The 23958-nt window shown below is 41.4% G+C and overlaps 1 protein-coding gene and 1 long non-coding RNA gene across 4 annotated transcripts in view; one reads left to right on the top strand and one right to left on the bottom strand.

The window, feature by feature from the left end:
• LOC111191963 (uncharacterized) overlaps window positions 1-10036 on the bottom strand; it is a 21804-nt gene extending 11768 nt beyond the window's left edge. Inside the window, exons 1-3 of the long non-coding RNA XR_007429125.1 lie at window positions 9936-10036; window positions 8453-8545; window positions 7748-7817 (exon numbers count right to left, since the gene is read on the bottom strand). This is a non-coding gene — a long non-coding RNA (uncharacterized LOC111191963). The remainder of the gene's footprint in view (window positions 1-7747; window positions 7818-8452; window positions 8546-9935) is intronic.
• Window positions 3842-23958, top strand: LOC103027829 (UDP-glucuronosyltransferase 1A1). 3 transcript variants are annotated; one of them, XM_022668232.2, is made up of 5 exons: window positions 3842-4912; window positions 19792-19923; window positions 21070-21157; window positions 21961-22180; window positions 23346-23958. In XM_022668232.2, exons 1-5 carry the CDS (start codon window positions 3881-3883, stop codon window positions 23623-23625), a joined length of 1752 nt encoding a protein of 583 aa, XP_022523953.2. In that variant the 5' UTR covers window positions 3842-3880; the 3' UTR covers window positions 23626-23958. The 3 variants fall into 3 exon arrangements, with proteins under 3 accessions (XP_022523953.2, XP_022523954.2, XP_007230037.3); XM_022668233.2 differs by lacking the exon at window positions 3842-4912 and adding an exon at window positions 5831-6875; XM_007229975.4 differs by lacking the exon at window positions 3842-4912 and adding an exon at window positions 13749-14658.

Here is a 23958-nt window from a genome sequence, read left to right as displayed (position 1 = left end):
GCAGTTGAAACATAGGGAGAATATATATAACTTGTAAATTAGATTTATTTCTGTAAATGGCAAGCTATATTAAATTGAGGAAGAGGATTTTTGCAATGCCTTTGAGGAGTAAGCATATAGCTGGATTAGAAAACGAACTCGGATAATCTGACTCTTACGACGTTCCTTATTAATTGGCATCAATAATTTTGTAGATAGAAAGTTTACCAATTATGAAATTAATTTATAATTACTGAGTCCCAGGTAATTAAATTGAGCAATGACATAATCGGAGTGCAGTAAGAACAACTTAAATGAGGATCGTGATCACAGCTTCGCGGTCACAACGTATTTTATTAATGATTTCAGAGAAAATAAAAAGTAATGAAACGCGCGCGATCATCACCGATCATTTCGTACAGAACTGAGAGGCAGATCCAGGGGCGAGGGTCAAAATTAATAGCCAACAGTCGGCAAACTATCGCGCTTGGAAATAAATACCCAAAACCGACAAACAGAGCGGCGCTCGCACCGAGCGCAGCCGAAGAAACGGCGCCGAGGAGAACAATGAGAAATACCGGACCACAACCAAGAAAGCGAGACTAGAAAAGCCACGAACGACACAGCAAACAGAAGACACAAAAGCACCCAAGCGAAATCGCGAACCCAGAGACAGATAATGATACAGATACATAGATATTAAATAGCCCTAAGGAAATGTAGACATCCAGCAGCAACAGCACGATTCATAAGAAATAAAGAACAGTAAGAATAAAGAAACACACTATATACGGATCAAAACACAGAAGAACAGAAAAGATATAAGAAGATTAAATAGAAAAGAAAAGGTAATAAGATGATAAGCCGGGAAGCAGGTCAGCAGCAAACAGTTTTAAAACGCAGAGTAAGACATATTCCTTTAAACTAAGCTTTAACAACTAATGCATTTCACAGGTACAATAATTCGTAAGAGTATCAGCAGTACCATTATTATTATTATTATTATTATTATCATCATTATGTATGTTTTATAAAATAAATATACTTATAAATAATATACTACAGTTGGACAATTTATTGTACATCAGTTCGTATTCTAGCATTATTTCTAATTAGTACTAGCACCACTAGCAATATTATTAACCATCACAAATTTATTTTTCGTGCTTATTCAATGTACAGCACACGATGAGCTGCATTGTAATGTATGAAGGTGCTACAAAATAAAGAGTAACATCGGCATCATTATTATCATTATCACTATTATTAGTACTAATATTACTACCATTATCACTATTAGTACTATTAATATTATTCCATTATGATTACCGTAAACTAGGCAGAGCAGTAGATGTTGCCAACTGCCATCGAACAATTTACGGAGCAAAGTGCAAGGAGCAATGACATGGAACGCAAGAGACTGAAAGCACTGAGAAACACAAACATGCATATGATACAAAATATGTCGAAGAAGCGAATACGTGAAAACCCAATCATGAGTAACTGTACGTGACAGCAAGGGAGGCGAGGTCGGGGAAGAGACGGCGGAAGAATGAAGCAGTGAGCAGTAGAATGTTAGAATGTAGTCAAAAGTCCGGAAAAATCAACAGAACAGCGAACAGAAGACAGAACAGAAAAAAGAAAAAAGAAAAGAGGTAGAAGAGCGGCCAGCCATAAGGTCAAAAGACCGCGAAGCGGACCATCCACGCGCCGGGGGCAAACGGGCTTCGGAAGGAAGGCAAAAGAAGAACCTTACCTTGTAGGATGACAGCACGCAAGCGCGGGGAAAACCATAGCAGCATCAGCAGAAACAAACGGCCTACCAAAAGCCGGGCCAGGCACGGCAGTAGCTAAACAGGAGGAGGAAGAGGCCATGCAGCAGAGGACCCAGGCAGAAACACACGTGGCAGCGCAGCAGCAGATCCAGCAGAAGCGCCAGGTAGGGCAGCAGCAGCAGCAGCAGCAGCAGCAGAGCTGGCAGAAGCGCCAGGTAGGGCAGTAGCAGCAGCAGCAGCAGCAGCAGCAGATCCGGCAGAAACGCCAGGTAGGGCAGTAGCAGCAGCAGCAGCAGCAGATCCGGCAGAAGCGCCAGGTAGGGCAGTAGCAGCAGCAGCAGCAGCGGCAGATCCGACAGAAGCGCCAGGCAGGGCAGCAGCAGCAGAACCGGCAGAAGGGCACCAGCAGCGCAGGAGCAGCAACAGCAGCAGATCCGATAGAAGCGCACCAGCAGCGCAGTAGCAGCAGCAGCAGATCCGACAGAAGCGCACCAGCAGCGCAGTAGCGGCGAACGAACCAGGAGCGCGCTAGGCAGCACAGCAACATTAGAAGATCCAGGCAGGAGTGCGCCAGTCAGCTCAGCAAAAGTCAAAGTTCCAGGGAGAGCGCGCCAGAAGGAGAAAGATACGGGCAGGTCCGCGCCAGCCGCAGCAGCAGCAGAGGCCAGGGGAGGCGGAGCGAAGGCAGAGGGGCCGGGTGAACCGGTGCTCAGTTACAACTTGCCACCCTCTCGAACCGTGCTACTCTAGTACACAAATAAAGTAAAAACGCTAGAAAAAGCCCCATATTCAAACATGCTTCAGCAGGAATACAATAAAGCCGAAACAAAATATCGGAGGACAGTTAAGAGTAAGGAGGGGAGACCACAACGTAACAGAAAACCACGAAATAAGAAAACAAACAAAGGCCCCGCGCATGGGCACTGGCGTCGAGAAGCACATCACGACGGGTTGCACAATACGACAGAACCCTGCGTTACAGGGAGAGGCAACCCGGAAGCAGATCCACAGCGCCCTTCGACAGCGACCAAACCAGAGTCCGAACTCCACGCCGAGACAGCGACCGCCTGAAGGACCGGGACAGCTGGGGCTTATCGCCGACAGTGGGCTGGGGCGGCGGCGGGACAGAGCAGGAGGGGGTAGAGTAGCGGGCCGCCAGCCAACGGCGCGGCGCGTGGCAAGCAGATTGCGTCGTCCGTGCACAGCCGACCGGACGTGGGGATCAGCAGCCGTCAGTAGGAGCGGGAGGCGTTCGACGACAAAGCGGCCAGCAGTAGGAGGTTAGCAACAGGAGGCCAACACGAGACGCCGGTCGGACACACCAGAAGCGAGAACGGGACATAAGCGAGAGAACTGCGGACAACGTCAGTAAGAACGACCATCAGCGTCTGAAAGGCAGCAAAGGTACTGAATGAGTGATCTTATTTAAAGGCAGAGGGAACAGCTGATTGGATAGGTAATTAGGTGACGTAGCATTGGAGTCTTTAGTAGAACTTTCGCTGCGCTTTCATTTCACACTGTATGCAATGAAATAAAATCAACAGAAACTTAGGAGATTTTTATTGCATTTTATTCTACTGCCTAAACCTTTTCTTATTTGGGATTGTATAAGCAGATTTGCAGCTTCCTTTAATTGGAATCACTGAATGAGAATGGGAACAGGCCCTCAACTCATTAATCCTCTCACAGAAGAAGTGCTGATTCAGGATGAGATTCCTCTCATGTTTACAATCAGATCCTAGAGTGTTTTATTGCACTGAACTTTTACTGATTTAATACATGACATATTTTCTCCTTTTCTAGAGCAAAGGGTGACTCTGCATTAAAGACAACATGTAAACCAAAGTGGTGAAGTTATACTTATAGATAGTTCACTCTATCTCTCTCTCTCTCTCTCTCTCTCTCTCTCTCTCTCTCTCTCTCTTACACACAGTAGTAGGTCAGTCTCTGGACTTCAATCACACTCACACCCACTGTCAACACAGATCTCGTCAAACAAACCCCCCACCCCCACCCTCACCCGGCACCAGCCAACCCCCTCAAATACTCTGTGCCCAGCCCCTTAGTTACTCTAATCCTGCACTGAGCTTTGACCTGATTCTTGGCCTGCAAGGAGTATAACTGGTATGCAAGTGTTCAATAAAGCCAGAGGAGAACATTCCACATATTCTAAAATGACCTGGACTTCTTCAGCATGTTTGGCATTCGGAATGCTCCTGTGTTCTGCTCTGGGAGAGTGGAATGGAAATGGTTTGACTGGAGTGGTTGGATCTACAGTAACTGAAGAAACTCATGGGAATCCAGAAACTAGGATCACTGAAGCGACTTGGGGAACTGCAATAACAGAGGAAAATGCAGAAAAAGGCTGGACTGGAAAACTGTTGGTGGTGCCTATGGATGGGAGCCACTGGACAGGGATAAAGGCGGTGGCAGAAGAACTGGGCCGCAGAGGCCACAAGGTGGTGGTGGTGATGCCAGAAATCAGTATTAGGTTGGATTCCAGCAAACACTATGTAACTAAGACATTCCCAGTATCATATGGGCGAGAAGTACTAGACGAACTACAGGCACGTAACGCAGAGGTGATGCAGAGCACACCACTGCCCCTACTGGAGAGAATCAACACCAGAATCAACAACTTGAGAAAGTTTGCAGCATTCCAAAAAGCCACCAGTGAGGGGCTTCTGTTCAACGAGGAGCTGATGAGTTTTCTGAGGGAGCAGAAATTCGATGCTGTCCTGACCAGTCCAGCAGTGCCCACCGGAGCCATTCTGGCTTATAATCTGTCTCTTCCTGCAGTCTACATGCTCCGGGGCATGCCCTGCGGTCTGGACTCTAAAGCCACAGCTTGTCCTAACCCTCCCTCCTATGTCCCTCGCTTTTTCACTAAAAACTCTGATCGGATGAATTGGAGAGAGCGGGTGCTGAACGTGATAATGAGTATGTTGGAGCCTTTGCTGTGTAAGTTTCTGTACTGGTCCTTCGAGGATTTGGCATCCCTTGTAATGAACAGACCCATCAGCATGCTGGAAATCCTAAGATCTGGAGCAGTGTGGCTGCTGAGGTACGACTTCACATTGGAGTTCCCTAAACCACTAATGCCCAACATGGTGCTGATTGGTGGACTCAACTGCGCCATCAAGAGGCCACTTAATCCGGTGAGTGGTTCTAAATATCTTTCAGTTTAATATATTTACAACATCTGAGGTCTGAAAAAGTAAAAATGTACAGAAGAGGTTCTAAGGTCAGTGATGGGAGCAGGAGGGGTTAAACATGGGCCAGATCTGGATGGTACTGCCTAGGGGGCCTAGTTGAAATCAATCTGAGCTTAAGGTGTACTGCAATGATGGGACCATTTGGGAAGCCCACCTGGGTCCAGTAACAACACGTGTACAAAAACCCACTCAAAGCCAATTTGAAGATCATATAAAACCCACCTACACCATGTTCCACCCATGTGAGCCACAACTTGAGAATGGGAACAAATGTTGTCCCATTTGTTTTTTTGGCACAGTAGTTTATTATGTCCATGTAGCATGTGCTATGTATCCCAGCTGGTTGCATAGATGTTGCTAAAAGATTGATGGAGGGTTTGTAGGGCACTGCTTAATAATGACTATGCCATGCCTGATGGTTGGAGTTGGTGGTTGGTACGCTATTCAAGGTGGTTGCTATTGTATATATTTTTGGTGTTTGCTAGAATGTTGCTACTTGTTTTTGATATCTCATGCTTGCAAGTGTTTTACTAGCTTTTTACTACTAAAAGGGCTGCAAAAACATTTGCACAAAAAAACAGGTAGTTAGTTGACGTAAAATATAAGTGTAACCAAGGTAAGTTTGAAATATCTTTGATTGAGAAGTACATTCTAACAGAATTGCAAAATTGCAGACTACAGAATTACATCCAGAATTATAGATTTACTGTAGTACAAATTAAATTATTTTTTTTCCTGATAAGAGGACAAAAGCACCTCCTCTATAAAGCAGCCAATCATGACTAGAGGTAAAGCCTTTATTTGCTTTATTTGAAAAGTTGCTGTGACTGTTGGTCTCTCTCTCCCTCTCTCTCTCACACACACACACACACACACACACATAGGTAGATGTTTTCGGTGCTGGGGAATCATGAGGACATCTGTGTTGTGTTTAGGTCTCAGTGTGCTGCTCTTTTCTGCTCTGGGAAAGAAAACTGGTCTTGTGGGAACTAAAAAAACTGAGGGAACTGGATCTACTCGTGGCTCTGAAAAAACAAAGGGAACTGCAGGAACTGAAAAAAGAGAGGTACCTGAAGCACCTAAAAAAGCAGGAACAGTTGGAAATGAAGGAACAGACTGGACTGGAAAACTGCTGGTGGTGCCGATGGATGGGAGCCACTGGACGGGGTTAAAAGCTGTGGCAGAAGAGTTGGGCCGCAGAGGCCACAAGGTGGTGGTAGTGATCCCAGAGGTCAGTATGCGCTTGGGTGCTGGTAAACACTATGTGACTAAAACTTTCCCGGTACCATATGGACAAGACTTGATAGACCAAATGACGGCACAAACATCTCAGCATATAACTGGCTTCATGAGTCTACTGGAGCAAGTCTCGGAGTTATGGAATCAGATGTACTTTGTGACGTATCTCATGATCTCCACAAGTGAAAGTCTTTTCTTCAATCAGGAGCTGATGGGTTTTCTGATGGAGCAGAAATTCGATGCTGTCCTGACAGACCCTGCCATGCCCGCCGGAGCCATTCTGGCTTATAATCTGTCTCTTCCTGCAGTCTACATGCTCCGGGGCATGCCCTGCGGTCTGGACTCTAAAGCCACAGCTTGTCCTGATCCTCCCTCTTATGTCCCTCGCTTTTTCACTAAAAACTCTGACCGAATGAGTTGGGGAGAGCGGGTGCTGAACGTGTTAGTGAGTATATTGGAGTCTTCGCTGTGTAAAGTTCTCTATGGGTCATTTGAGGATTTGGCATCCCGTGTAATGAACAGACCCGTCAGCATGGTGGAAATCCTGAGCTCTGGAGCTGTGTGGCTCCTGAGGTACGACTTCACAGCGGAGTTCCCCAAACCATTAATGCCCAACATGGTGCTGATTGGTGGACTTAACTGTGCCATCACAAGTCCCCTTAAGCCGGTAAGTACTACAGACAAAGGGTGTGTTCTACAAAGTAAGTAACTCAATATGGCAGGCTTTTTTGAGACAAACTGGGTTAATTTTGGTTCCACAATAGAAGCGAAACTAAAGCCCCACTCAAGCCTTAGATACACAATACGAGATATCACACTTTCTCACTGACTTTCCCTAATTTTAATGGGGAATAAATAAAAAAAAGTTCATTGCACAATAAACAACTCATACATTATACAACCCCGAACTGAACACACTCCAAAACACAACCCTAGCCTTACCAGAGACAGAGTAAACATGGCAGCACCATGGCAACAACAGTTTGATGCAATCATAGTTTAAGCCACTATTTGTAAATACAGCTTTTTTGTGACAAGTAATTAACAATGAATAAGAAATATACAGAGATAATTCATGATTTAATAAAATATAATTTAATTATATAAATAAGTATTACAAGAGTTACATTAATAAGACAATAAATTCTGATACAGCGTTTCAGCGCCCTGGTGGATTATAATAATTAGAAAGATCATACAGAATTATTTTAGTCAAAAGTTAAAATTAAACAATTTTATTTTACCGCACACAGTTTAAAGTTTAGTTTAAAACATTACATGAAAACTCGCCTCCTACATCTCAAAATGCTCCTTTCAACATTTAATTCGTTTCAACATTAATATCCGCTGTGCGTACATTAGCTTTTTTTATGCTGTTTTTGCATTACATTAATTAAAACTGGCCTAAACTCTGAGCTGTGAACAAAACAAAAACATAAACATTTGTTTAACAGTCCTTTACAAGTCCACATGTACAAACCTTGACCAATAAGATTAATTTACTGTTAACTTATATGTTGTAAAAACAAAACAACTTACCGCTTAAAGAGAATCCATGTTTAGCTTAGCAGGAGGCCAGGCGCTCAGAAACTAACCGAGGACACTAACGCTAGAAGGGGAAGTTTAACTTTTGTTAGGTGAGGCCAGGAGCTTGATTAACAGGCTGAGAAGGTTAATAATAGAAAAGACCCCTGATTTTTAACCACTTCTAACGTTCGCAGTACGGGATTTTGGGGATATAAAATGTCAATTGCACTAATACACTACAAAAAAAAATAAAAACAATAATCATGCTGGAGACTGTTCAAAAACATGATAAAAAAAACAGTAAAAGAACAACCAGTGCCAAGCTTCTGTCTAGAGTAGTGTATATTTCACAAAAAAACAACCTCTTGTGTTTAGTGTGTCCAGTGTATAATATAGACAGTGGCCATTTCTCAATATGGAGTAACGTTACTTAAGTTTGGACTCTCGTACTTGGCCAGTACAGTCTTGGTAAGTTCAAAAGTTAAGTTGGGACTAACGTGGGACTTTTATTCTGTAATTGAAACAGCTGCGTGCTTACAGACATCACCCTCTCAAAGGAGCGTTTGTTCCAAAAACATTAAGCACATTTTTACATAATGGCTTCCTTAACAAATAAATTACACATCTAAAGTCTCAACCCCTATATTCTTGCCTGGAAATAACTTCAAACTTTATTTTATCACACAGCAGTACTGTTTTTAAAAACGTATAACTTACATGTATGTACTTCCTTCTCCACCGATACTGGTGCAAGGTGCATTGTGGGATATCGAGCTGTAAGAAGTCCACACAAGTCACCTTCCCTGCATCCTGGAAGTTTACAAAGTTAACAAAAATACAAGTACATACAAGAACACAAATTGAGAAAGGGCCAAATACTGCATTTCAGCGTTTAATGATACCTGCCCAAAAAAGTGGACAAAATGGACACTAGGGGGAGCTCTACCATTAGATTAAAGATGTCCTCCTGCCCTCTGCCATTGGACTTTTAAACCTACCTCAGATATAACTCTGTACATGTTTACATACAACTGACATTTCTCTGATGTTCACTTTACTGCAACATTTTTTATAAATGCACTTGCACTTTTTTACACATCTCACTGCTGTAGAAAACGGTGTTCTTACTTGTAAATAATACCCATATCACATATTACTGTAATAATGTACATATTGCAATTCTTAATGTAATTTAACACAAGTTTAATATTTATATATTTAGTTAGGTTTTTTTCTTGCTTTATTGTATTTTCTACTTTTCTCTTTATGTGGCATACTTGGTGAGGAGCGTGGCATACTGTGAAAATGACAATAAACCTTTTGAATTTCATTAACATTATTAGGCATTATTAATAATCAGCCTTGTTAGAGTGTGTATCGACCAATGCCGACTATCCAAAAGTAGCAAATAAATGGCAATAATCATTCCAATTATTCTGCCAACCTATTAATCTGTCAATTACTTGTTGAGATTATGCACTGTGAAGGGAGAAATATGCAAATTCTTTTTTTACTTGCAATCATATGTTTTTGAAAATTTCATTATTTTTCTCATGCATTTCTGGACAACTGGTGATAAAAAAGAACCTCTGGTGTTCAGTGTGAGAGATTTTTTTAACTGTCTCAAAATCTCCCCCTATTCCTCTTTACACTGATAACATTGCAGAAGAGAGTTGATGGTAATCCGTCTTTACAGAAAGTCAATATTGCTTGCTTTGTTTACAAGTCGTTTATATGATAATTTGAAATCCCAACTAAGGTGATGACCATCTGAAGACCCCAAAAATGATACCCCCTCTTACCCCTTCCTTCACCCCCTGTAGTGTTCAAAACAGTTTCTAAAGTATGTAGAGTCCTAATGAAATGTCTTAGTCAGTCAGACGGACAGAGAGAGAAAGATAGAGCATTGGGTAATTGGCCTTGTAAATTGTAGAGAAAGTGGGATAAAATTAGAAAAAAAACACTGATTATTAATGAACTTTTTTTTATTAATCTGAGTTCTTCAAAAGCTCTGCCTTCCAATTATGCTGCTGTGATACCAAATCATGAGTACAATAACTGTTTGAAGTCACATCAATATTTATTTTTTTTAAACCTAATTTCTAACCTTAATCTGTGTGATGATGTCAATAGGCTAGACCCATCACCAGCACTTTCTATAACACTGTATTAATAATTTATTGTAACCTGTAATACTTACCTGATAACTTTCCTTAGGGGACTCGTGGTCTGCCAGCTTTCTCCTGAGTGATCGAAGGGCCCTCAATTACTAGTGGGGAGGGGGGTGAGACTGCTGCTCCGTAAAACCTGTGGGGGAAAAAGGGAAATGTTATTAATAATATGTTGTGTAAATACTTACTGGTAAAGTGTATTATTTTGGGGTTAAAACATGTCTGTAAATAACTGATATCAGTAGTGTGTACAAATTAATGTTGTTTCTGTATGTATATATATGTATGTTTTAGTCACCCCCTAGTAATGGTAGCGGCCAATTGTTTGGTGGGTGGGGCTACAGCTTTAAAAGGGGAGGCGTTGTCACGCCCCGATCTGTACCCCCTGCCCGATTTGTGCCGCGCATGCGCACCCATGCGCACTGCAAACTGAGCGAGATGAGCAGGGGCACAGATCGGGTAGGTAATGCCAAGGTGTACTTCCGCCCACACTGTCGCAAACAGCTCGTACACTGTGGTGTCAAAATTAAGGATTTTAAGTTTTACAGAGCTGTGCAGAGTACATTTTCGTTAAATTCAGCATTCACGCCATCCTCCAACGAAGGAATGGGCAAGGAAAGTGTGTGTGTGTGTGCGTGTGTGTGTGTGTGTGTGTGTGTTGAGAGAGATATGGGTTCGCTCTCATGCTTTTTCTGAGAGTAAAATAAACTGATATTTTGATGAATGTGTTGTACCTGTTATTTATAATAATTTGCTGTGTATTTTAAGAATAAAAATAATTTTTAAATGTGAAGTAATTTACAGACTTGGTATATGTATCAAAAAATAAATAAAAACACCGCAGGCTCACACATTTTAACAGATTATTTTCGATTTTTAATTATTTTAAACACCTATCTGTCTATCTAGAATTCAGAAAACGGAAGTTAAGCTTGATCAGCGATCTCACAGCGCCGACAACTGTTGACAGCCGTGGCTGCCCGATCTGCGCCCCCTGCTCAGTGTGCAGTGCGCATGCGCGGCACAAATCGGGCAGGGGGTACAGATCGGGGAGTGACAGGCGTGACTAAACTTTGGGCTCCTCTTTGTATTTGAAAATGGCGTTGTTAGGGGGAGGTAGGGTGTTTGTGCAGCAAGCCAGCTGTGACCCTTTACTAGCTGATGAAAAGTCAGATAGCCCTTATTACTTTTAAAACTCTTTTCTTTTCATTTTTTTGTACAGTTTCTCTTTAACATTTGTTCTGCGTGCTGTGAACTAAAATAAAATCACTTGGGATTTTGCACTTACTTCGGATGTGTTCGCCTCTCTCTTGTTGGTGGAGCCCACCTTCCAGTCCTTACGCTCCTCCACACGTAAACCCAACAGCAGCAACATTCACAATCTGCCTGTGTCCCAAAAAATATTGAAATTGGTTGCAGGCTTGGAATTAAGAAATGAATGTGTGTTAATCACATAAATAAACAGTTTTTTAGGAAAGAAAATCTGTGTAGAATAACATCCAGCGCTGGTTTGATTTTAAAAGAATATATATATATTGTTAAATACAGTTTTGTTTACTTAGCCGACTGAATCAGAAGGAAAACATGGCGACACCCCTGTTCCTTACTAGAGTTGTATAATGCACCTTATAATCTAATGCGTCTTGTGTATGAAAACAGACCAGAAAATAGACGTTTATTGATAGTGGACCTTATAATCCAGTGAAAAATACTGTAATCTTGGAAAGCAACTATTCAGACTAGATAACATCAAACTTTTATAAACATACAGTAATCTGAATAAATATATAAGCATCTAAATTCGTTTTTGACTGTCCATAGATAACTGAACTGGATTTGTCCATCTGCATCTACAGTATCTAAGTTTGCCCACTAGAGGGCAGAAATGAGTCACAAATCATCAGTGCATAGACATTACGTTTACACGCGTTTAATACTTTAATTATTTTGTGTTCCTTCTCTGTTTAATATATGCATTTGTAGTTACTTTTTTACTGTTTTGTTCGTATTTACTCCCTGATTAGTTTGTGTTTAGGAGAGTTATTTAAAAATGTAATCCAGTACAGATTTCTGATTATGTATTGTTTTTCCCTGGTAAAATAGAGCAAAAAATTGTTTTTTTTTCTTCAGATTACATACAAAAATATCATAATGGAGTGTTTGAGATCAGTGAGATAATATAAGATTTAGTTTACAATTTATTGTGATTATTACTATTAAAAGTAAAATATTACACAGAAGCACACATTTAAATAGAAAGGTAAGTGCAGACAACACCATGATTGGCAGTCAAATGATGCCTATAGTCTAAATGGGTTTAATGCTGATTTTCTAACCTTTAGAAATCTTTTGAAGTGAAGAGAATATTTATAATTGACAATGATATTTTCCTTTTTCACTTTTGAAAATGAGGTCGTGGTTCAAGTGGTCCAGCAGCACTGCCACTATAATCAGGAGATCACTGGTTCAAATCCTGGTCATGCAGCTCACCATCAGCAGCCAGAGTCTGGGAGAGCACAATTAGCCCTGCTCTCTCTGGGTGGGTGGATGGAGCTCTCTCCTCACATCACTTACACGTTAAAGCTGGTCAACAGAAGGTGCAGTTGGGGAGAAAAGCAGGATAGAGTTTATTAAAAAAAAAAAAGCTAAATCTAAGCTTTGATCTGTCAGTAAAGCAATATTGAAACAAACCTGCTCCAAGCTAAAATTAAAGTTTAGCTCAGCTTGATCAATTGGCTTCTCATTCAGCCACACCTCCCTCCTTCTGCTCCAACCTTGCTTAGCCTGAATGCTGTGTCTGTTACCTAGCCATTCGCATCATGGATAAACTACGACAGATCCTAGTTTTTGCCACTGGTAGCATCACACAGTTCAGTCCTCCAGACCTCCAAACTTTGAATAGTGTATTGTTTCAACACACAGTATTGTTTGATTATTTGATTCCTAAAATGTTGGTAGTTATTTTTTTGGTGAAAGATCATTTGGGGATGGTTGCTTTCACCTGAAGGTTCTGTACTTCACTCTGGACTCGAATGTTTGGACTTCTTAAATAGCACATGCACGTACATAAACCATGACTTCTGAATCTGGTTTGACTGAGGGGGTATTGACCATTTCTATATTTTGTTTAGTGGAACACAGTGAAGCTTTTCTTTGTTTTTTTTTTGCTTTGTTTTGCTTCTGTCTCTGAAGTAAAAAAAAAGATTCAAGTGGTCGAACATAAAGAATCCAAGCTTACAGATTTATGGCTGGTGGGAAATTCCAGAATGGGATTCACGGCAGTTTACGACGTAAACGTCCTGTTCACCTCCTGCCCAGTCTCAGATCAAATATCTGGTCATTTCCTAGAGCAGTGTGTGTGTGTGAGTGTGTGTGAGAGAGAGAGAGCTGTACGTGCCTGAAGGCTGTGTTGTAGGTTATTATGACCGCAGTGTGGGCAAACAGGAGGGAGAGGCGGGTGTCTTCTCACGCAAGTGGGACCAAGAGACTGGGGGTGGGACAAAGTGTAGATGGGGGTGGAGTAAGTGTAGACCTGAGGATGGGCCTTAGAGTTATTTACACTATGTATTACAACTACTAACACCACTACTATTATTATTATTAATAATAATAATATTAACAACTATTTGAAAAATGACTTCATGAGATTAACATATGTGAAATTACTTGAATGATTATGCTGTCTCTCTTTCTCTCTCTCTCACTCTCTTGCTTCTCTCCCACACTTCTCTCTCTCTCTCTCTCTCTCTCTCTCTCTCTCTCTCTCTCTCTCGCTCTCTCACTTTTATTCTTACACACACAAACTCTCTGAAGCTCCCTCCCTCCCTCAGCCCCTCCCAGCTCTCACTATGAGACTCTCACTCTCTCTGTGTTTTGGATCAGTTTAGTGTAAGCTGAGTTATGGGGTGGCCGGTTTGCCGGTGGGCCCCGGGGCTCTTGCTGTGGGCATGTGTGTGTCCGGCGTTGGGTGAGCGGCTGTTGGTGATGCCGGTGGATGGGAGTCACTGGCTGAGTATGAAACTGCTGGTGTCAGAGTTGGCCAGGAGGGGGCACCACGTTTTGCTGCTGATTCCAGAAACCAGCGTTCTGATTGAAGGGTCCGAACTGATGCGCATCCAAAGGTTCCCCGTCCCATATAGCCGAGAAGAACTCTCCTCCAGTTTGACGGGGTTTCAGAAGGATGTGTTTCAACGCTCCCCTCCACTGACTGATCTGCTGTTGAACGTTCAAAGGTTGCTAAGCTTCACGGACATGCAGGTCATAGGCTGTGAGGCCCTGCTGTATAACCAAACGCTAATGGAACAACTGAAGCGTGAAGACTTTAACCTGCTGCTGACCGATCCATTCTTGCCATGCGGATCCATCTTGGCTGACGCCCTGAGCCTCCCATCCGTCTACTTCCTGCGGGGGTTACCTTGTGGTTTGGATCTTCTTGCTGCTCAGTGCCCCGCCCCAGTCTCCTACGTGCCCAGATTTGGCATGGGCGCGACTGACCGCATGAATTTTCCTCAGCGTCTGCAGAACACCTTGATGGGTGTCGTTGAGCTGCTGCTGTGTCGAGTCATGTACCGCAGTTTCGACGAGCTAGCCGCGCGCTACCTGAACAAAGCTGTGACCTACCACGACCTGCTGGGCCATGGCGCCATCTGGCTGCTGCGCTACGACTTTACATTTGAATACCCCAAACCCACCATGCCGAACATGGTCTACATTGGGGGGATAAACTGCCAAAAAAGTTCCGGCCTGAAAGAAGTAAGTAAACTTTTAGTTCTGCAGGACGACTCAAGTCTGCAGGAAGGTAACTCAAGTTACCCTGGAAACTAATTCAGGATGGTTACTTAACAAATTACCTCCAGAGCATAACAGAAGATCGTTGCTAATGATACCATAGGAGTTCTGCAGAACAGTTCTGCAAGATAAAAAAAGTTAAAATACGAATTGTAATGAATTGTATTTTAAATAACGTATTTACAATAACTCAACACTAAATGTGGTTACGTGCACAAAAAAAGTCCCATAATTTGATATGAATATTCAAGTATTTATGTAAACAGCAAATCAGACTTAGAAAATTGCAGAGAGCGCGCTCCGAGTGGTCCAGCGCTGCCACTATGAATCGGGGAACTGCCGGTTCGAATCCTGTTCGTGAAGCTCGTCATCGGCTACCGGAGCCCTGAGGAAGCACAGTTGGCTTTGCCCTCTCTGGGTGGGTAGATGGCGCTCTCTCCCCACATCGCTCCAAAGGGTGATGTCAATCAGCACAAGGCATCTGTTAGCTGATGTATTAGAACCGAGCCACTGCGGTTTCCTCCGAGTGCGCTGATTACTCGGCAATGCTGCATCAGAGATGGCGGCTGACTTCGCATGTGTCGAAGGAGGCATGTGTTAGTCTTCACCCTCCTGGTGTTGGGGCATAGTGATAGGAGGAGTCCTAATCAGTGGGTAGGGTAATTGTCCTTGTAAATTGGGGAGAAAATGGGATAAAAATGTTAAAAATATATATATTTTTAAGAAATCCGCAGAGTGCTAGATTTTACCTCTGAATTAGCTAAATTTAACAGTACGTGTGAAAAATCCAAAATTCTCCAATGTTTTAGTCTGTGTATGCGTGAAAACAGACCACGGTACAGGAAATAAGCAAGCAGTGTTTAACAGAGCAGCACCAGCAAGTTGGCAATAAAACACAATCAGAGCAGTGCTAAACCTGATTTAAATGATGTTTGTTCAGATTGTGTCTCAATGTGTTACGTGTTAGAGGTTTTTATGTTGTTGTGTCTTGCATCTTGTTCTGTGAGTTTGTGGGCTGGTTGCAAAGCAAACAATTGATTATTACCTAATTCATGTAAACTCAGATGTTTCCTATTATCTAATTACCCAAGTTTATGTAAACGCACTGATCAGATTACAGAAAAACTCTGATCTCCTGCAGTAATCAGACACTCAGTTTTGGTTTGCTCATGTTTGCTTTATTTCCTTTGTTCTATTCTTTAGTAGTCTATGTTGGGAAAGCAAGTGTTGGGAAATGTAATTTTTAACACGTCTTTTATGGATAAAGTTGATTTAAAGTTGAGTTTGTGTGTTTGGACAACTCTATCGCTTTGTTTCTTCAGGTCTGCATAACCAGAGTTTCCTCACTCGAACTCAGCATTGTTCTTTTTCCTGCCATTAATGTACAACCAAAACAACCCACAGTAATCTGACTCCTCGTCTGGGGCTGTTACTGGGGAAACCATGTGTGTGTGTGTAGGTTTATCCACCCCCTGGCTTCCTGCTCTTCCTCTTGGCAGCTCCAGCAGGTTTTGTTTGAGTAAACCTTCCGTGTGCTCTCACAGTGAAGTAATCGTTCAAGACAATGATGGGATTGATGCCTTTAAAACAATTTCCTTATTTAACACTTCATCCAATGTGTGGCTTCAGGCTAAAACAGATACTTGAATATGGAGTACTATTGATCAGGCCAGAGTTTTCCTGAAACATTCAGTCTTACTAAATAATGAATGACTTTACAAAAAGGTATCTACGAAGTAAACAGTTTCCTGAGGAATCTATGAAACAAGGTCTCCTCTCCTGCGTTATTTGGCCAATCAAATCCTGAGCTATTGATTCTCCTTAGAGGCAAGAGATGAGAGAAGAACTCTAAGAGCTAAACATGTATCATGGAAACTGAAGGTAGAGATGGAATGTTGGTATTGTTGGTATTCCCCTCCCCAGACCTTAAGTAGTACTTTATAAGTAACAAACACAGCAGGGTAGTTTTGGTGTATTTGGTGGTATGGAGCTTTTGGATAACTCGCCCTAATGGGTTGCATAAAATTGCATTTGTATTCAGCCATGCCTCCCTCCATTTGTCCATTTCAACCTTGCCAAGCCTGGCTACTCTAGCTGCGTTCCAAAGTGTAGGCTGCATTTGAGGTAGGACAAGTTTTCGGTAGGACTGTCGTATGAAGACTCTTTCTCAGTAGCCTATTGGTCAAATACAGCTCCAGAAATAATTAAGAGACCATTTCAGTTTATGAATCAGTTTCTCTGATTTTGCTATTTATAGGCACATTGCCCTCCATAATTATTGGCACCCCTGGTTAAGATGTGTTTTTTAGCTTCTAATAAATTGAGTTTTTTCTAAATAATATAGGACCACAATGAAAAAAAAGAGTAAAATCCAAACTTTAACGCATTTATTCAGTAGGAAAAAAAGAAATAATTGTTTAACATCAAATCATGTGTGCCACAATTATTAACACCACTGATGTTAATACTTTGTACAATCTCCTTTTGCCAACAAAATAGCACCAAATCTTCTCCTATAATGTTTCACAAGATGGGAGAATACAGGAAGAGGGATCTTTGACCATTCCTCTTTGCACAATCTCTCTAAATCATCCAGCGACCTGGGTCCTCTCCTCTTCAGCCCACCCCACAGGTTTTCAATGGGGTTGAGGTCTGGGGACTGAGATGGCCATGGGAGGAGCTTGATTCTGTGTGCGGTCAGGGGCGTAGCAGCAAATTCTGGGCCCTGTACACCCTCTATGTTAATGGGCCCCTATCCATGCCAGTAAACAAAGGAAAGTGAGCGAAAAAAAAATCAGGATTTTCATGGGCCCCTCTCCCTACTCGGGCCCTGGGTAGTCAGGTCCACTTTTCCCCCCACTACCACGCCCATGTGTGCGGTGAACCATTTCTGTGTAGACTTGGCCAAATGTTTAGGGTCATTATCTTGCTGAAAGACCTAGTGACGACCCATCTTCAGCTTTCGGGAAGAAGCCACCAGATTTTGTTTTAAAATGTCCTGGTATTTCATAGCATTCATGATGCCAAGCACCCAACAAGGTTTCCAGGGCCTTTGGAAGAGAAACAGGCCCACAGCATCACTGATCCCCCGCCGTATTTCACAGTGGGCATGAGGTGCTTTTCTGCATACTCAGCTTTTGTGTTACACCAGACCCACTTAGAGCATTTGTTGCTGAAAAGCTCTATCTTTGTTTCACCTGACCAAAGCACACGGTCCCAGCTGAAGTCCCATTTATTTCTGTTATCATCCTCCTCACTGTGCGTGGTGGCAAGAGAAACTTGCGTCCTCGTCCAGGCTTGTTTACCACTGTTCCAGTTGTTTTAAACTTCTTAATAATTCCACTGACAGTAGATATGGACAGGTGTGGATGAGTGGCCATTTTCTTGTAGCCATTGCCTGACTTGTGAAGGTCAACACACATCTGCCATACTTGAATGGTATGTTCCTTTTTCTTTCCCATGTTGGAGAGAAATGGCCTCTGTGTCACATGATATTAATACCCCAGGGAAACAGGAAGTTGTGAATTACTAATTAAATGTTCCTACATACTCTGAACAACTTCGTAAACTACTGTAGAAGTGACAGAAATACTTGAATTACATTTATTTCCTAAAAATTGTTAGGGGTGCCAATAATTGTGGAACAGGTGATCTTATGAAGAATAATTATTTCTAAGTCAGCGATTTTATTTTCCCCTTAAAATCAGTTTTTTTCTCATCGTGGTCCTATATTATTTAGAAAAAAACTAAATTTATTACAAACAAAAGAACCCATCTTAAACAGGGGTGCCAGTAATTATGAAGGGCATTGTATATGTTTGAGTAAAATGAACATGATTGTTTATTCTATAAACTACGGACAATGTTTCTCCCAAATTCCAAATAAAAATATTGGCATTTAAAGCAATTATTTGCAGTATATGAGAAATGTCTGAAAAAAGATGTAACAAAAAAGATGGTGCTTTCAGACCTCAAATAATGCAAAGAAAACAAGTTCAAATTCATAAAGTTTTAAGAGTTCAGAAATCAGTATTTGGTGGAATAACCCTGGTTTTTAATCACAGTTTTCATGCATCTTGGCATGTTATCCTCCACCAGTCTTACACACTGCTTTTGGATAACACTATGGCATGCTTGGTGCAAAAATTCAAGCAGTTCAGTTTGGTTTGATGGCTTGTGATCATCCATCTTCCTCTTGATTATATTCCAGAGATTCGGGTTATATTCCAATTTGGTAAAATCAAAGAAACTCGTCATTTTTAAGTGGTCTCCTCACAGAAGTACAGTAATTTATAAATAATTGCAAAAATATAAACTAAATGTGCACCAGAGTCCTTGTTTTATATAATTTGTATGGTGCAGTTTTAAAATTTCCACTTTGTCTTTGACTAAAGTAGTAAGTTCTGGGTAATGGAGCTGTAACAGATACATCTGCTGTGTTTTTTAAATCACACAGAATGTTGGTTGAATGTCCAATGCCTAAGCATTGGTATGCAGCTCATGTATGTTAGCATTGTTGCTTAAACCCTGCAGAAGCCGGATCTTAGTATTGTGACTAACTAGCTACAACTTTGCTTAGTCCATTTGCTGTGTCTGTTTTGCTGTATTGCGGCTCTAACCCAGCAGAACTCTGCCGTGAGCATCGTGTCTAAAACACCCCTCATCCTTCTTAGACCAGCTGTTAGCACTGCAGCTAAACCGTCCCAAACCTGACAACCTGGCTGCAGTGTTTGATATCATCTCACCTCTAACCCTGCAGAGGCTAGAGGTTAGCATAGCAATTAACCTGCTCCAGTTCTGAGTGTTCTGACTGCTGTCCCTGGACCTATCATGACTGTTTTTTTTAGTATTGTAGTATTTAGTAATTAATTAATCACACAGATCTTTTTAGATTCAAGTTCAGGTAAATTAAGGAACTTCATGATTACATGACCAGTCCTGCAGCAGGTGGGGGAACTATTAACATCAGAAACTCTGTTCTGTATTGTGTTAAATGTGTTAAACGGTTCCATAATCCTGATATTTGTGCTGTTCCTTTACCACCATGTGGTGTTGAGGAACTGTTTTACAGAGCTGATAATTGTTTTTCTATTGCAGGAAGTGGAGGAGTTTGTGGAAGGATCCGGAGAACACGGCATTGTGGTTTTTACGCTCGGGTCTCTGGTACAATCAATGCCAGCAGAAAAGGCCTCCGTCTTCTTCCAGGCCTTCAGCCAAATCCCTCAAAGAGTAAGAACAGATTAACCCTCTCAAACTAACAGCAGTTCTGTTTCCTCAACTCTCTTAAGGCCAATTTATACTTCTGTATTGAGTCGGTGCATTGTCTACAGCAGGGGTGTCCAAACTTTTTTTGTTGGGGGCCTGAAGGAGAAATATACTTGAAATCACAGGCCACACCCTGTAATAAAACAAATAATGAAATTTTAATAATAAATTTAAATAATACTTTTTTTTCCTGATTATTTCATGTATACACCATTTTACTTGACTTACTATCTTTATATTTGGCAGTGTTGTGTAAACTATGATTTTTCAAATTTATGTTTAATTTTTATGAGGTCTCTTAATATTAAACTCCTTAATAACAGCAACTTTTAGACTCTGTTTTTCTGCGCTAGAAATGAGCACCCTCTCCGCTTTTAGACTCTTTGCCCCGTTTTTCTGCGCTAGAAATGCGCACCCTCACCGCTTTTACACTCTTTTGCCCCGTTTTTCTGCGATAGTAATGCGCACCCGCTCCACTTTTAGACTCTTTGGCCCGTTTCTGACACCTAGCGTTCAAATTTTGAATCTCACTTTATAAAAACCTGCTTAACAGCGGGCCAACTTTCATTTTATTTCTAAAATACCTCGCGGGCCGCTCCAAAAAAAGAAACGGGCTGCAAATGGCCCGCGGGCCGTAGTTTGGACACCCCTGGTCTAGTGTAGTGCGCGAGAGTGCCTGACGCAGAGGCTATGCCGTAGACAATGCATTAACTTTATGCCAAAGCACAAACCAGGCTAAGGCTGGATCTTTAACTCTAAGGTTGTGGGGGAACCATGTGTGGGACAGTAGAAGGAAACCCACAGTGTTATGTTTACACTAGGAACACATCACAGAAGTCACTACCACTCACAGTGAATAGTGCTGTGAGTAGTATTAGTTGTGACCTGCGACTTTTGGCTAGAATTGTCCATGCAAACAAAGAAGTGACTCTTAACTTAACCGCATTCAAGGCAGAAAGCCCCATATGCATATTCAGTGGGTTAATGAAGCATTGTTTACCTCCAAAAGTGGTATTACTACTGACGTGTATAACTATAGACCTTAAAGTAAATCATTTTCTATTTAAAAGCATATTGCTAGTGTAAGATTGAGTGTTTGTGTGTGTGTAGGTTCTTTGGCGTTACACAGGAGAACTTCCAGATCACGTTCCTGAAAATGTGAAGCTAATGAAGTGGCTTCCTCAGAACGACCTGTTAGGTGAGTATCTCACTGTCACTCATTTAAAACAGAAGTTATGTTCTGTAAAGCTAAATATGTGGACCAGAGCACGAACCAATGTTCAGGTTTGGTTACATTGTGTTAGTTTTGGTGTTACACTACAGCTTTGCAACTCTTTTTGTCATCACCTGCCATATTTTGCATAGATTGGTTTGTACAATGCTGTCAATTTGCCAAGATGCGTTTTATAGGTGTTGTGTCTATTCAGCCTTGACGCCCTTCTTGTGCATGCACTCCACATAGCACAATGAACATAACAGATGACCCTTAAATTATTTGTTTATAAATAGAGGTTCATCTACAGTTATAGTTAATACAGGAAACAAAAGCATAATCATCTATTGTGTCCTTACTGCACCTGTGTGTGCTTGTTTTGGCACAACACCAGTTCTTTTTCTTTCTTTATTGTTTAGTGGGTGTTGATACCTGCCATAACTTCCTTTTAGGGGGTTTGAAAGTCTGAACCATTTATTTAAATGTTCCTACACCACAAACAAAAACCGTACTATGGTTCAGTAGATCAGGACTCAAACTACCCTTTTGGTCGGACCAACTTTTGGAACCTACTATTTTGGTTTGGACCAACAGTTCAGATCTTCAGAATTGCTCCCTACACTGCAATCTGTTCACACCTCAACATCAGCTTAAATAGAAATAAACTAGCAAAGTTGGTTTAGTTTTAACCCAAACCACAGCCCAATGATCCAGTAGACTTGTGTTCCTAGTCTCTTACAGTTCTCATAGAAGACATGTTTAATGATGAATGTTCTTTATGACTTAAGGTCACCCGAAAGCCCGTGCCTTCATTACTCACGGTGGAACTCATGGTATCTATGAGGGCATCTGCCATGGCGTTCCTATGGTGATGTTGCCACTCTTCGGTGACCAGGGAGACAACGTGCACCGGGTAGCAAGTCGAGGAGTGGGCGTTGTCCTGAACATCCATGACATCACTCCAGAGATGCTGATTGATGCCCTCAACACGGTCATCAACGAGAGCAGGTAATCATTAATTTAACATTCAGAAAACAGAAGAACCACACAGAAACTGCCCACCAGCACCACACTGCCCATGACAATTCCATCCTTTAAAGCACTCCACCTTAAATATACCACCTTATATACACTGCCTGGACAAAAAGAAAAAGGTTGCCACCAAAAAAAGAAAAGGTCACACACTTTAATATCTAGTTGGACCGTAGCTTTAGCTTTGATTGAAGCACACATTCACTGTGGCATTGTTTCCATAAGCTTCTGCAATGTCACAAGATTTATTTTAATCCAGTGTTGCATTAATTTTTCACCAAGATCTTGCAGCAGCATTGATGATGGTAGAGTCTGACCACTGCACAAAGCAGCTCTTCACCATCCAGCACATCCCAAAAATTTCTCAATGAGGTTAAGATCTGGACTCTGTGGTGAACTCTCTCAATCCATGTGTAAAATAGGTGATCTCATGCTCCCTGAACCCTGAACTCTTTCACAATTCCAGCCCCATGAACCCTGGCATTGTTATCTTGGAATATGCCCGTGTCATCAGGGAAGAACAAATCCATTGATGGAATAACCTGGTCTATATTCAGTACATTCAGGTAGATCTTTTTTTGGCCAAGCAGTGTACAACAGACCACATTTGTTATTATTTTCTGAATGTTTTCTAATGTTGTTCACTTTTCTATTGTCAGTTTCAGCTTTCTGCTGAAAACTGATGGTGTTTAAACTGAACTTTATACCTGATCATTTTTGTTTGCAAAATAATGCAGTATAAGAAATAATGCATGTAAGAAAATCATAAAGCTATTTGCTCTACTGGCACAGCTTACACTTATATATTGCAGTAATATTTTATATATTGCAGTTAATGATTATAATGATTAACCATATAATAAAAATATTTACTGTAGTTTTATGGGGACTGGTGTGGTAAAGGTGTCACTAATTATATGCCACATAATGGTTGGGGTTTAACAGGTAGGTAGGTAGTTACCTTTGCTGAGGAAAATTTGTAATTGATAAAACTGTGGATATTCTTAAATATTTGGGTAAAATTTATCTGATCATGTTGAATTTTAGGCATGACAGAGGAAGTGCAGTACTCTCTAACCCCCCAACAATTTCTTTCAATTTCTACTCTCTCTCTCTCTCTCTCTCTCTCTCTAACCCCCAGTTATAAGGAAAGGATGGTGAAGCTCTCAGCTATTCATAACGACCGACCCATAGAGCCACTGGATCTGGCTGTCTTTTGGACAGAATTTGTAATGAGAAACAAAGGAGCGGGACACCTGCGACCAGCTGCTCACGACCTAAACTGGTTCCAGTATCACAGTCTGGATGTGATTGGCTTCCTGCTTGTTGTCATGGTGATTGTAGTCATGGTGCTGATTAGGTGCTGCGTGTTTTGTTTACGACGATGCGGAAGGAAACTGCAGAAGCGGAAGGAGGACTAAGTCCAGAGGAGGAATACCAGAAACATTTTCCAAGTCTTCTGGAGAAATTCCGTTAAAACTAGGATTTATAAAATACAATACTAATCATAATCTTAATTTTAATCCTCCCTTCTGTCTGATAGTGAGAATCTACACAGAATGATATGATTTTTTCCTCAACCGGTTCTCACTGCACTGATTTACGCAGGCTGAAGTTTTAAATGTTATTTTAAATATCAGATCAAACTATTTTAGAATTTATTTGAGTTTTTCTTATATCAGATCTGTGTTTCTCTATTTTACTATAAAGTGATGTCAACTGTCAATTTAATCAATAAACACATTTTCTCAAAA

This window comes from Astyanax mexicanus, chromosome 23 (genome assembly GCF_023375975.1).
Source record: "Astyanax mexicanus isolate ESR-SI-001 chromosome 23, AstMex3_surface, whole genome shotgun sequence".
Taxonomy (NCBI): domain Eukaryota; kingdom Metazoa; phylum Chordata; class Actinopteri; order Characiformes; family Acestrorhamphidae; genus Astyanax; species Astyanax mexicanus.
Note: the sequence above shows the minus strand (reverse complement) of the source record. Positions and strands in the feature narration are given on the sequence as shown.

Excerpts from the sequence above, each read along its gene's own strand:
- LOC103027829 (XM_022668232.2), top strand. The coding sequence starts at position 3,881 with ATGCAAGTGTTCAATAAAGCCAGAGGAGAACATTCCACATATTCTAAA. Across the intron at positions 21,158-21,960 it reads TCCTCAGAACGACCTGTTAG|GTCACCCGAAAGCCCGTGCC; the intron begins GTGAGTATCTCA and ends TTATGACTTAAG. Across the intron at positions 22,181-23,345 it reads ACGGTCATCAACGAGAGCAG|TTATAAGGAAAGGATGGTGA; the intron begins GTAATCATTAAT and ends TCTAACCCCCAG.